The 11,975-nt window shown below is 40.5% G+C and overlaps 2 protein-coding genes across 2 annotated transcripts; one reads left to right on the top strand and one right to left on the bottom strand.

Moving 5' to 3' along the window:
* Nucleotides 1-1,152: 1,152 nt before the first annotated feature.
* Nucleotides 1,153-3,375, bottom strand: dnajc30b (DnaJ (Hsp40) homolog, subfamily C, member 30b). The gene has a single exon (XM_086261672.1). The coding sequence runs from the start codon at nt 3,352-3,354 to the stop codon at nt 2,254-2,256; it is 1,101 nt and encodes a 366-aa protein (XP_086117798.1). The 5' UTR covers nt 3,355-3,375; the 3' UTR covers nt 1,153-2,253.
* Nucleotides 3,376-4,573: 1,198 nt separating this feature from the next.
* Nucleotides 4,574-10,019, top strand: bud23 (BUD23 rRNA methyltransferase and ribosome maturation factor). Its single transcript, XM_086261671.1, has 12 exons — nt 4,574-4,738; nt 5,047-5,084; nt 5,957-6,052; nt 6,379-6,461; nt 7,557-7,653; nt 7,744-7,840; nt 7,918-7,968; nt 8,082-8,167; nt 8,373-8,418; nt 8,505-8,566; nt 9,273-9,362; nt 9,550-10,019. The coding sequence occupies exons 1-12, from the start codon at nt 4,691-4,693 to the stop codon at nt 9,602-9,604; spliced, it is 849 nt and encodes a 282-aa protein (XP_086117797.1). The 5' UTR covers nt 4,574-4,690; the 3' UTR covers nt 9,605-10,019.
* Nucleotides 10,020-11,975: the final 1,956 nt, after the last annotated feature.

Raw genomic sequence — 11,975 nt, 5'->3', positions numbered from 1 at the left:
AAGCTGGGCTGAATCCTCGGCTCAGGTAATTATTAGGTAACTGCAGCGCTTTCAACTCACAGCGAGAATACAAGAAGGGTTTGAGTTCTTTGGCCGGGGACTTTATCTCTGTACCTTTATAGGTTCTCTCCCTTTACACATGCATGTTAGAGTAACGTGTAATTCTAAATTGGTCATAGGTGTGAATGTGAATATGAGTGCTTGTCTCTCTGTGTTAGCCCTCCGTGTTGTTGTCCTCTGCTTCTGGCAGCTGGAACAGACTCTGCCCTGATGCTGAATCAGTTAGGAAGAAAAGGGATGCACTGCACAGTTTTGTATTTTTCGTACTGGAGCTTTCCTCACACATAATAATCGACTTTAAATTTAAATTTTACAATACATAAACATATTTACACTGAAATACATGGAAGGAGGTGCAAGTATGTAATGCAACTAATACCAGCTTAATCTTATATGGAAACTTGTTTTTGCCACTGAAAAGTCAAAATAAGGAACAAGATTGTAATTTTAAATTTTGACTTATGTATGGCAAAAAATATATATTTGGTACCAAATCTTTTTTTTCCCCAGTGGGACAAAAAAAAAAAAAAAATCCATAATCTTCAAATTTTACTAAAGTGATTTTTCCACATTACAGAGCTGGAGTATAAGGAAGGCCAAAAGAATTGTGCATTATACAGGAAGGACAAGTTGAATGATCTTCGTCCTTTTGCAGAAGTTTGATAGACAGAAATCAACCTGAACCACCAAAAGCTGTCTGACTTCAGCCTGCTACTACAGAAAATAGTATAGGTGCTAGAAAGACTAACCCAAGTCTATGCCAGGTACATGGTTTGCAACATGTTTCTACACCTATTTCATAGATGCACAGAAAAGAAAAAGGGTCCAAAGAAGTCAAAGCTCCAGCAACATTTGCAGTATAAAGAACAGCTTTGTGATTTTTACCAGCCTGCTGCCTTCATCAGGGTAATCTTAATACTACAGGTGTTGTTGGAGCTTTGACCTCTTAAGACATAAAAACATGAAATGAGGTAATGAGGACATCACCCATACACTGAGTGTATCAGGGGTGTCAAATGCAGGGCCCTGGTAACACGAACCGTTACACTACAGGACAGCAGCGACATCTTTAACTTGTTCATAAAATCCACAAACATCACTGTACATGAGTGAAAATGGGTCAAAGTTATTGTTGCTTTTGTTAGTTACAACAGCTACATGTGAAGGTTTTGTGCTTTTGCAGGTCCACTGTGGTGTTTAATGCGGGTTTCGCTCCAATCATCCGACTGTGGATCAAAATGGGCTGCCGGTGACTACAATGACTTTGACACCCCTGACTTACATTCAAGTCCCCAACCTGTGGGGTGGTTTACAGTTTCCACTGCCTTCGATCCATCGCCCTTCTACACGTGGAGAAACTGAAACATTCAGTTGTTGTCGTACAGCATCCCTGCCTGTCTCAACCAGGTTTTGCTTTCTGTAATCATTCCTCATGTTTACACTGGTCATTAAGGACGTGTTCACACCATGTGTGCATAGTGCTCACAATGAACCAATACATACAAAAAAAAGGGACATTCAGACAAATGCACAACCTGATTTTCCACTTAGCGTAGGCACAGGTTGTTGGATTTAAGCGATCCTCTTCTTAAATGAACTTTCAAAACCTTCAAAACCCAGTCTCTTTGTTTCCCTGAAAAGCAGTTCCACCCTGAGCTCAGGCAGATATAGAAATAGTGAGCTGCCAACAAAAGAGCCTGTCTTTCAAGAGGACATCCTCTTTGAAATGGGGACAGCTGAAGGCTCATTTTAGCTTCAGTTTTTTGACTGGAAGGGGAAAACTGGGGCTTTTGTCCAACATCGCTTACAATAAAAACACATCATGCGTGATTTAAAGGTCAATTCTATGTCCTGTGAACTATTAAAATGAAGCCTGGCCTCTTTTTTTGTCATCACTAAGCATGAACAGGAGGAATGACTGTAAAAAGCAAGAACTCTTTTGGTTTTTTTCAATCGAAGACTTGAGAAATGAACCCATGTTTTTAAACAATCAGTATACAGTACAGACACGGAGCCTAACAAGTTGCTGCTTGAAACAGCTTAAATAATCCGAGTGAGACGGTTTGTTTACTCCTGAAAACAACTGAACCTCTTCAGCTGTCAGCAACTGTGCAAACACTTCCCGTCTCCACCTCCTCACCCTGAGAGTCATAAAGTGCAGCCCCAGAAGCGCCTCCGGCTGCCGCTTCTATTTCAAGGCCCGTTGACATTGATAATAATTAGCCCTGCCATGGCCAGCAGCATTACCACAGCCACCTCCATCATTTTCTTCTGCCTCCACCTGCTATGATGCTTCTTCAGCTCCTCCTCCATCCGCTGCTTCCTGGCTCTCTGGTCCTTCTCTCTCTGCAGCTGCTCCCCGTAGTGAGCCTGATAAAAGGCATCAAAATCAAATATGGGCCTCCCTCCAGGTTGGGAGAACTGTCTGGCTCTCTGCTGAGGTTTTTGTTGGGAGCCCGTGGATCTGCTGGAAGCCTCCTTGCTGGAGGGTCTGCCTGCATTTTGGATGTCTGCCCGGCTCAGGATGCCGCGGTCGTACTTCCTCCTCAGGCTGATGTTTCCCAGCACGGTGTAAGCCTCGCTGATATCAGAGAAGCGCTGGGTGGCCTCCTTGCTCCCGGGGTTCTTGTCAGGGTGGTAGATGAAGGATTGCTTGTAGTAAGCCGTCTTGATCTGAGACTGCGTGGCACTGAGAGACACTTTGAGGATGTCATAATAGGCAGTCCTGCTCCTGTGCAGCAGAGGAGCGTCTTCTGACCTCCAGCTGTAGCTTCTAGCTGCTGTGAAACTTGACTTCAGGGCGTCATGGAGCAGATTCAGACCGTGTCCACTTCCCAGCCTGTCTGATCCAGGATCTGCCAAGATGAAGGTAAGCGTGCAGAGAGCTCGGCGCTGTTGGGGGGACCTGAAGGCGTCAGGGTGGATGGAGACAGCTGCTGTCGTCCACAGTCTCATCCTGCAAAGCAGCAGCTTCTTCTGGAGGAAAAGAGCAGCTTTATGAGCTCGCAGGCTCCCCGTGTTTTCTAAAAATTCGGTGAAACCGGAGGCAGCCGCACTCTCCAACACCTGACTCCCGCTTTCCTTCACTGTGGAAACTTTCTCTGACCTGAGAAGTGTTTCTGTGCTTTCTGAAGCTGACTGGACTGATTTCTCTGTAACCCGACCGGAAACGAAGGCATGGTTTGTTATAAGACACCCGGGACTTCCTCCGGGGCACACGGCTCGACTCTGGCTGGTTTTGAGAGCAGACAGCCGGTAAACTCCGTTCCCCAGCCTTTGACCGACCTCTGCCATTTTACCGAGCAGGGGCCGGAAAACAGCTGCAGCATCCGGCGCGTGAGAGAAAGAGGACCCAATCAGAGTCAATGTTTACAGGAAGTAGTCAAACACAACCGACCAATCATTTAGCAGAGCACCAGTAACATAAAGATCAACATTAACACTTTATTTCTCGTGTAAAATTAAAGGAAATTAGGACAATTGATTATCTTTATCTTCTACAATGTAAAAAAATTTGAGAGAGATTTAATTTAAGTCCTTTTCTTTTAATGAAATGACAATTTCTCATTCTTAAAACATTATTTTTATTTTCTTTTGTAATGTAAAAGACAGAGTAGCTACCCATGCAACAGCGTCACAACCTTTGATAAGATAATTCCAACTTTGTTACTGTGTGATTAATTAAACGTGAATTTTATAGAGGAAAGGGTTTCTATCTCTCTGGATGCAAAGTAAGACGGATAAGAGGATTTCATGAATGAATTAGTTTCTGCATAAAGTTCCTGTTTTTGTTGGAGTCAAGAGGAATGAGAACCTGGATAAAGGTGCAAAAAATAGACAATAAATCATATCACAAAGATGCAGCACGATGAAAAGATATATTAAAAATAAACAGTAAGTTGGTGATGATATGGAGGGCCAAAAATGATTATAATTAGTGATTATAATAATGTAATAAATATAGTATTAAAAATATGGCAATAAATCTGATTTAAATCTGATTTTTTTCATTACAGTTAATCTACAAATATTATTATTTGAGATTTATCTCAAAATGTTGCCCTCTCAAAATCAACAGCAATAATAAAAGAATGTGCTAGATTAAAGTCGAAAGATCCAAGATCCAGATTTTAAGTTGAAGTAGTAAGTATTGCAAATTTGCTACGAAAAATAATGTATAAGTATTGGGACCACATTCAGAATAAAGTATTAGTCGTTTTTTTTCTAACAATCTATTCTCAATTAATTAAAAAAAATGAACTTCCAGTTCGACTTCAATCTTTTCTTTACTAGCATTTCTAATTTTGAGAATTAAGTCAAAATTTGAGATAATAGTACTATGTTAGGATCAAAGTAAAAATGTATATTGATAATAAAAAATGATCTTTTCATATGTTTTCATTTATTTTATTTATTTATTTATTTTAGAAAGCTTAGGGTGGTCGGCACGGCAGGTCAGAGGGTGGCAGTAAAGCGCTCCAACGTTCCAAACGGTGCAAAAGAAGAAGAGGCGTGCCGTCGCTTGTGAATGACGTCAACATAATTCACGTGTGAGTCTTTTGCTACCAGGCAGCTTGTTTATTAAGTAAAATTACTCCCGTAACATAACGATTGACAAGTAGACGCGAGCATGGCGTCCAGCTGTCGACGACCCGAACACTCAGCTCCTCCAGATGTGGTCAGTCGGACGGTTTATTCTTTTTTTTTAGCTTTTGTTTTCTGCCGGTGCTTCTTCTACAGGAGCATTTTAAATCTATAAATGGCTCTTTAAAGGCCTCCAGCTGAAGCAGCTTTAAAGACATGGTTTAAATGGTTGTTTAGTGAACATGAGTCGGTAATTTGTTTTTTTCAAAGGATGTGATTTGGTGAGCTGTGTGTTGGTCTGGTTTAAATGATGCTTGAAGCACCAGAGAAGCAGCTGCAGGGTTGTAGGAGTAAACTGAGGTGTTACTGATCTGTCAATCTGATGTGCTCTAATCTCTGCAGTTCTACAATGAAGAGGAGGCCAAGAAGTACTCCCAAAAGTGAGTGTGGATGTAACGATACTATGTTTGTGACTACGTTACATGTTTATATGTAACACACAGCTCTTTTTTTTATCCAGTGTCTCAGTGTTTCTGTCCTTTGACATAATTAAACTGTGCGCTTCATTTAATTTTTTTGTTAGGGTTGCATTTCTAACATAAAGAATCTAATCTCAGTAGTTTTATTCCAACCCCTTTACTGTCCGCTGCACTTTATATATACATTCTGTATATGATTGAGACACTTCATTTAAACCATTTTTATTCTGCCTTCATGGCTTCTTGACTGATGGGTTTTTTTATGTTTAACTGGAAAGCGTTTGGTTTTAGGACTAAATGAGCAATCCGTTAATCTGTATCAAACCAGGTACAGTGGGTTGTTAATGAGAACTCATTAGTTGCACCTCTGGGTGAATGCTCATTACTGCACAGTTGTTCAGTGTATAAATTAATTTGAAGACCTCAGGAAAGGATACATTTTCTTGACTAAATTTAAAGATGCCCCGTGTTTAGCCTCTTTCATCCCACCTTGGCTAACTTACTTTGATGTGGGACACTGACCAAAGATTCAAACACCTAAAACTCCTTTGGGTCAAACATATAACAACTTAAAGAGTCTTTGTTTGTGGCTGTCATGTATGAACCACCCTTCCTCTTTCAAAAAAGGGGTATAGCTGTGTCATTACCCCCCTTTTCCCCTGATTCAGACAGATTTACAGTAAAACAGAATAGAGAACAGTTTTATGCCTGTCCGTTAGCAGCAAGTTGCCTGATTTTGTGTTCATAAGCGAGAAAATTAAGTTAGCATCTGCCAAAAAATGTTTTAATAATATAAAAGATCTGAAATCTTGTTGTGTTTTGTTGCTTCTTAGCTCTCGAATGATTGAGATCCAGACCCAGATGTCAGAGAGAGCTGTGGAGCTTTTGAGCCTGCCAGAGGGACAGCCCTGCTTCTTGTTGGATGTTGGGTGAGTGAGTGGCTGAATTTACTTATAGCAAGTGCATTAAGTTAGAGATGTAACATGGTAGTACATATTTACTCTTAACAATAACATGAAAGGCTCATCAGTAATCTAAGCAGTGCTTTGACAGGTAGACGCATATTGGCAGTACTGTTGCATGAATGAATGCACGTTTAGAACTAGCTCCAATCAAACTTATTGAATTCTTTATTAGTAATAGAAAAAAAAAGAAAAGAAAAAAGATGAGTTTTAGTTTGAACATAACTCATTGTTATGTGACACAGTAATCTGATGTATTTGTGATGAGAAACAATCTGGTCTGTGCCTCTCAGGTGTGGCTCCGGTCTCAGCGGAGATTACCTGTCAGAAGAGGGACACTACTGGGTCGGAGTCGACATCAGCACCGCGATGTTGGGTTCGTTTGACACTCAAACTTTATATCACTCATGATATACGGAATATATCATTAAAAATTTGTACATGTGCAGCTAAATACTGACATAATCTAACACCCCTGAAGGGAATGAACAGTCAGCCTCCTGTTTTATTGATGTCCGTGTGTTAAAACGTAATGTTTTTCCCAACATATAGTGCCAAAGCTTGACTATATTCCAAAAATATTCCTAAAGTCTGGCTTCAGACTGGAACCAGATGAGTTAAAGGAAGACATTGTTAGCTTCAGGACATCCAATACATTCACACACTTATAGGTAGTCATAAAACTAGAGTATAAAATGCTCAGAGTGTGCAAAATCATATATCCCGCCACAATACACCACGAGCAGTCTAAACTGTAAATACAAGGCAGGAGGGATCCACGCTTTAATGTCATTTAGGTCAAATTCTGACCGTGCCATCCAAGTGCTGCAGCAGAAATTGAGACTCATCATCACCAGGCAATGTTTCTTAAATCCAGTTGTGGTGAGCTTATGTACATTTTAGCCTCAGTTTTCTGTTCTTAGCAGACAGGTATGGCACCAGGTGTGGTGGTCTGCTGGTGTAGCCCATCTGCTACAACTCAGACCTTTGTGCGTTTCAAAATACTCTTGATTTACTGTTGCTTTTCTATCAAGTCCAAGCAGTCAAGCCATTCTCCTCTGTCCTCAACAGGATGTTTTAACTCTGAACTGCTCCTTATTGGATATTTTATTTTTCCGACCTTTCTTCGCAAACATTAGAGGTGGTTGTTCGGGGAAAATCCCAGCAGTTTCCGAATACTCACACCAGCCCTGATAACATCAACAAAAATGCTTAATTCAAGTCACGTAAATCACCTTTCGTCCCAATTCTAATGCTTAGTGAACTTCAGCTGATCTTCTTGACCAGGTCTACATGCCTAAATACATCGAGTTGCTGCCATGTGATTGGCTAATGAAATTTAAGCCTAAAATGTATTTTAAGCATGATAACAGATCCAATATGCGGTTACAGTTGGTTGTTTTTTGTGCATTTATGTCATCACAAGAAATACATAAACTCTAAACAAATGTAATTCTCTTCTGTGTGACAGATGTTGCACTGGACAGAGAGGTGGAAGGAGACCTCGTACTGGGAGACATGGGCCACGGGATGCCGTTCAGACCTGGTACCTTTGATGGTTGCGTCAGGTAAAGAACAAAGGATGCTTATAAGTCAGGCTCTTCCTGGGAATTTTGAATGATTTATGACCCCTTTAAAAAACTCTTTTCCTGTTTCAGTATCTCTGCCCTGCAGTGGCTTTGTAATGCAGACAAAAGGACGCACAGTCCTCCAAAGAGACTCTACACCTTCTTTAGCACTCTGTACTCATGTCTGGTAAGATTTTATCACTCAAATATCCAGGAAGCTTATTTTTGATGAAAACATTTTATAACCTCTTTTTGCTCTTTCAGTCAAGAGGCTCACGTGCAGTCTTTCAGCTTTATCCTGAGAACTCAGAACAGGTAAAAGGGGGAAAAAACCCTCTTTGTGTTTCCATGAAGGCTCTGTGTCAGCAGAGGAACAGCCTGAAGGTTTCTCTTCACTCACTTACCACCTTCCTCTTTTCTCTCCAAAGCTCGAGCTGATAACAACACAGGCCATGAAGGCAGGTTTCAGTGGAGGCATGGTGGTGGATTACCCCAACAGTGCAAAAGCAAAAAAGTCAGTATTTACTGGAAGTGGCTCCTTTTTATTTTGACGTCTGCAACTGATTCCTTCCTAATAGGCTGTGAAATTGGTAGCAGGGTGCTCACAACACAGGGCTAATTAGAACAGGGGGGACTTGGCTGCATGATGTATGATTACATATTGGAGCTGTTTGGCTGGTTTACATTTTCTTACACACACGCTTCCTGTTTATCTCCAGGTTCTTCCTGTGTCTGTTTGCCGGCGTAGCAGGAGTTCTTCCCAAAGTAAGAAAAGCTGTGGATGTTGTGGGTTGCTGCCTTTTGTTTGAGCCAGATGATGATCATGTTAATGTCTTTTTCCTGTATTTCAGGGACTGGGATCAGAAACGTCAGACAAAGCTGTTCCAAACCAGGTTCAGTACTCAGGACAAAGGTAAAGACGTCCACTGCAGGCGATGCTGCCAACCCTGAGCAATTAGACTGTTTCATAAAGCTGTTTGCATGGGTTGACATAACAGCTGTTAATTCAGTTTATTTCAATCTCTGGTGTTTTTACAGCTTTTTGTGTGTTTGTGTTTCATGTAGACATATGCAATGTGTTTCAGCCCGAGGCCACTTGAGTGTTTTCTAATGTGTTTTTCTGCTGATTGTTCATTGTTGACTGCCGAAGGAAAGAATGTATGGGATTTTAACAACCTTACATTTTTTTTTATTTCCCGTCTGTGTGGTAGTAGCTTTCAAAGGATTTGCTACAGCTCTTTTTTTACTGCAGCAAACAATATGATCAGTAAAGATGAATGATGTCGGGGACTGTTTGCTACAGCTGTAATTTATTCTCATCAGGATAATTGGTGATTTGCTTATGATTTGTGATAACGCAGCCGTATAAATCATCCCATTTATTACTTTGCAATAGGATAGTGAGCTGGTCTCAGCTTTGATGAGTGCAGGTTCAGTCTTACCTGCCTTTATGAAGCCAAAAGACCAAAAGAAATGACAGAAAGGGTCGTTGTCCTGCTTGACTTAAAACCCTGTCAGGCAGGTTTTCCTCCCTTTTACAGAGTAAGACTCAAGTGACTGGATATGTGAGATGTTTTGCATCTAATGCTAAGTATTAATATTCATTTGTCGCTGTAAAGATGTCGTTTCAGAAACATGAAGGGAAAATCGCTGAAGAAGGGACGAGACTGGATCCTGGAAAAGAAGGAGAGGAGGAGGAGACAGGGACGGTGTGTGCATGAGTGTATTTTCAACTCTTAGAGGACGAAAAATTGAATTCATTATGCCGAGCTTAAAGCTCTGAATGTCGTAATGTACTTAGTTTAGCTTTAACTGGATTTTACCTTTTATTGCCTGTATTTTATAATGCACCTTAACTGGCTTCTCTGTCTCTGCTGTGTGTTTGTTAACCTGCAGGGAGGTTCGAGCCGACACTAAATACACTGGACGTAAGCGAAGACCTCATTTCTAGCTCTGACTCATGCAGCTGCGCCTTCATTAGCCCTCCTCTGTCACACACACACACACACACGGAACCACCTCTGGAACTGCAGAGTGTTTGGACTCTGATTTATTTTTCAGCCCTTTAATTCAAGTGGATGTGATGCAAGAGCAAAATGCAATTACAGCCAGTCGTTTTTATATTTGGTCGAGTGTTCCTCGCTAAAAGCGGTGAGATTGCACTCACAATGTTCAGTTTGGCTGGAAGTACATGAACAAATGTGTGTGTACTCACAGCTGGTGGCAAAAACCACAGTGAAGAAAAAGCAAAACAGTATAAATAAATCAAAGCAATTTTATAAGTGGCCATATCTTTGTGGTTTATTGTATTATCTGCAATGTTTTCTCAATTAAAACTAAACAAAAAATGTATTGAGGTTGTTTAATTATTTATTTTTAGCTCATAAAAGAAATTAAAGAAAGAGCCACAAAATGAATTTGCCTTTATTAGGGAGCTATGATTATAAAAATGACTTAATAATGAAAAAAATGGTAGTTAATCAGGTTAAAAAGAAATAAACTTCAGGAGCTGCGTTTACAAGGGAGAAACTGAACTAGCCTCATTTGTAATGGAGGAAAATTATTGTTTCTTGCAGCTAAGAAAAAATTAATTTTTGTGCACAAGTTTTAAGTCACCCCTCATTGTTGCATATTTCGCTTCCAAGGAGCCAGACTTTCTTGAGGTTTTGAAGTGGTCTTCTGTTCTCCAGACTTTCTGTTGGTCTTTTGGGGTTTTTTTGGACACTTGGCATTTCTTTGCTTTTGTTTAGCTTTTTGAGTCCAGCCCTTTTTATCTGACCACTTTCAGAGGAATGTTTTTTTTTTTTTTTTTTTTTTTTTTTAAATGCTGACCTATGAATCATTCAAGCATAGGAAGGCATCTAATTCAAGAGATGACCCAGTGTTTTGTCTGTACATAACAGACAAGTTGGCAAAGAACCAATTTTATATTTGTTACTAGCAACCCATTGCTAAAAAAAACCCCAAACTTAAAATGTGTTCCCATTTCTTTAGCTGAATCTATGAAGAACATCAAAGATAACAGTTTGAGAGGTAAGAAGATTCCCCGTAAAAAGATCTACGCATAAAAAAACAAACAAAAAAAAAAACTATCTGCAGCACCACCTGACAGTCATGTCCTTATGAAAAATGGGCTAGGATCTAACACAGGAGCTACTGTTTGCTGAAGCTTCATCAGAAGCTCAGTGGAAAGGTGGCTGTCGAGAAGTTGTTCTTAGGTAAAGGAAATGGGGAGAAAAGGGTGTGGTATGCCAAACTACACAAGGACAGTCATCAATATGTACGGAGGAGGTCAGGAGAGATGCACAACAGTGAATGTCTACAGCAGTCTGTAAAACGTGGTGTTGGCAATTTTGTCAAAATTGATGAAATTATGAACGCAGAAATGTACTGTGAGATTTTGCTGCAGCGCGCAATATCATATGGAAAGCCTCTGCTTGGCACAAATGGAACACTTATCGGTCATGGATTGGCCTCCCCAGAGCCCGGACCTCAATTTTACTGAAGCAGTGTGGGAACAACTTGTGGGGATAGGTTAATTGGATAATTCAAATTGCCACTAGGTGTGAATGTGCGAGTGAATCTGAATGTGAATGGTTGTCTGTCCCTATGTGTTAGCCCTGCGACAGACTGGCGACCTGTCCAGGGTGTACCCCGCCTCTCGCCCTATGACAGCTAGGATAGGCTCCAGCGCCCCCCACGACCGTGAAAAGGATAAGCGGTAGCGAATGGATGGACAGTGTGGGAACAACTTGACCGAGAACAAAACAAAAAGGCAGCCAGCATCCAATAGAAGCGCTTTGAATGTGATTTGAGAAGCTTGGAGAACTATTCCTGAACACTCCTTAAAGAAATAACAAGAAAGCTGCCGACGAGAGTTCAGGCTGTGTTGAAGAATAACCGTCGTCGTACTAACTACTGACTTTGAAGTTTGTTAAAATTGTACAAGCTCTGTTTTTGCTTTATATACAGTATGTCACATTTCAATAAATTGCTGCACCATGTTGGCACCATTTTTAGTGGTGTATGGTACTGCAGGGATTCTGTGCCTGGAAAGGACCAGTGACACAGACTCCAGCCAACCCAAGAGTTGAATAAATGCTTAAGAAAAAACAGCTGGAAGATTGTGATAATGTCAAAATTTCTACTAATACAGAGTTATTTTTAATGCTTCTTTGGACCTTGTCTTTATTTTAATTTGCTCAGGAAACAACAAATATTGACTAAAGGGGGGAAAAAACAGGATTGTTGTAGTGAGATTGAGTTTATCAAGCATCTAAACACACAGAAATAAATTCTTTGAATTATATTTTCTCAAATGG

Source organism: Aulonocara sp. 'chitande type north' Nkhata Bay, linkage group LG14 (genome assembly GCF_057382095.1).
Source record: "Aulonocara sp. 'chitande type north' Nkhata Bay isolate Kocher_YH1m ecotype deep benthic linkage group LG14, A_spYH_male_GT1.1, whole genome shotgun sequence".
NCBI classification, from domain to species: Eukaryota; Metazoa; Chordata; class Actinopteri; order Cichliformes; family Cichlidae; genus Aulonocara; species Aulonocara sp. 'chitande type north' Nkhata Bay.
Note: the sequence above shows the minus strand (reverse complement) of the source record. Positions and strands in the feature narration are given on the sequence as shown.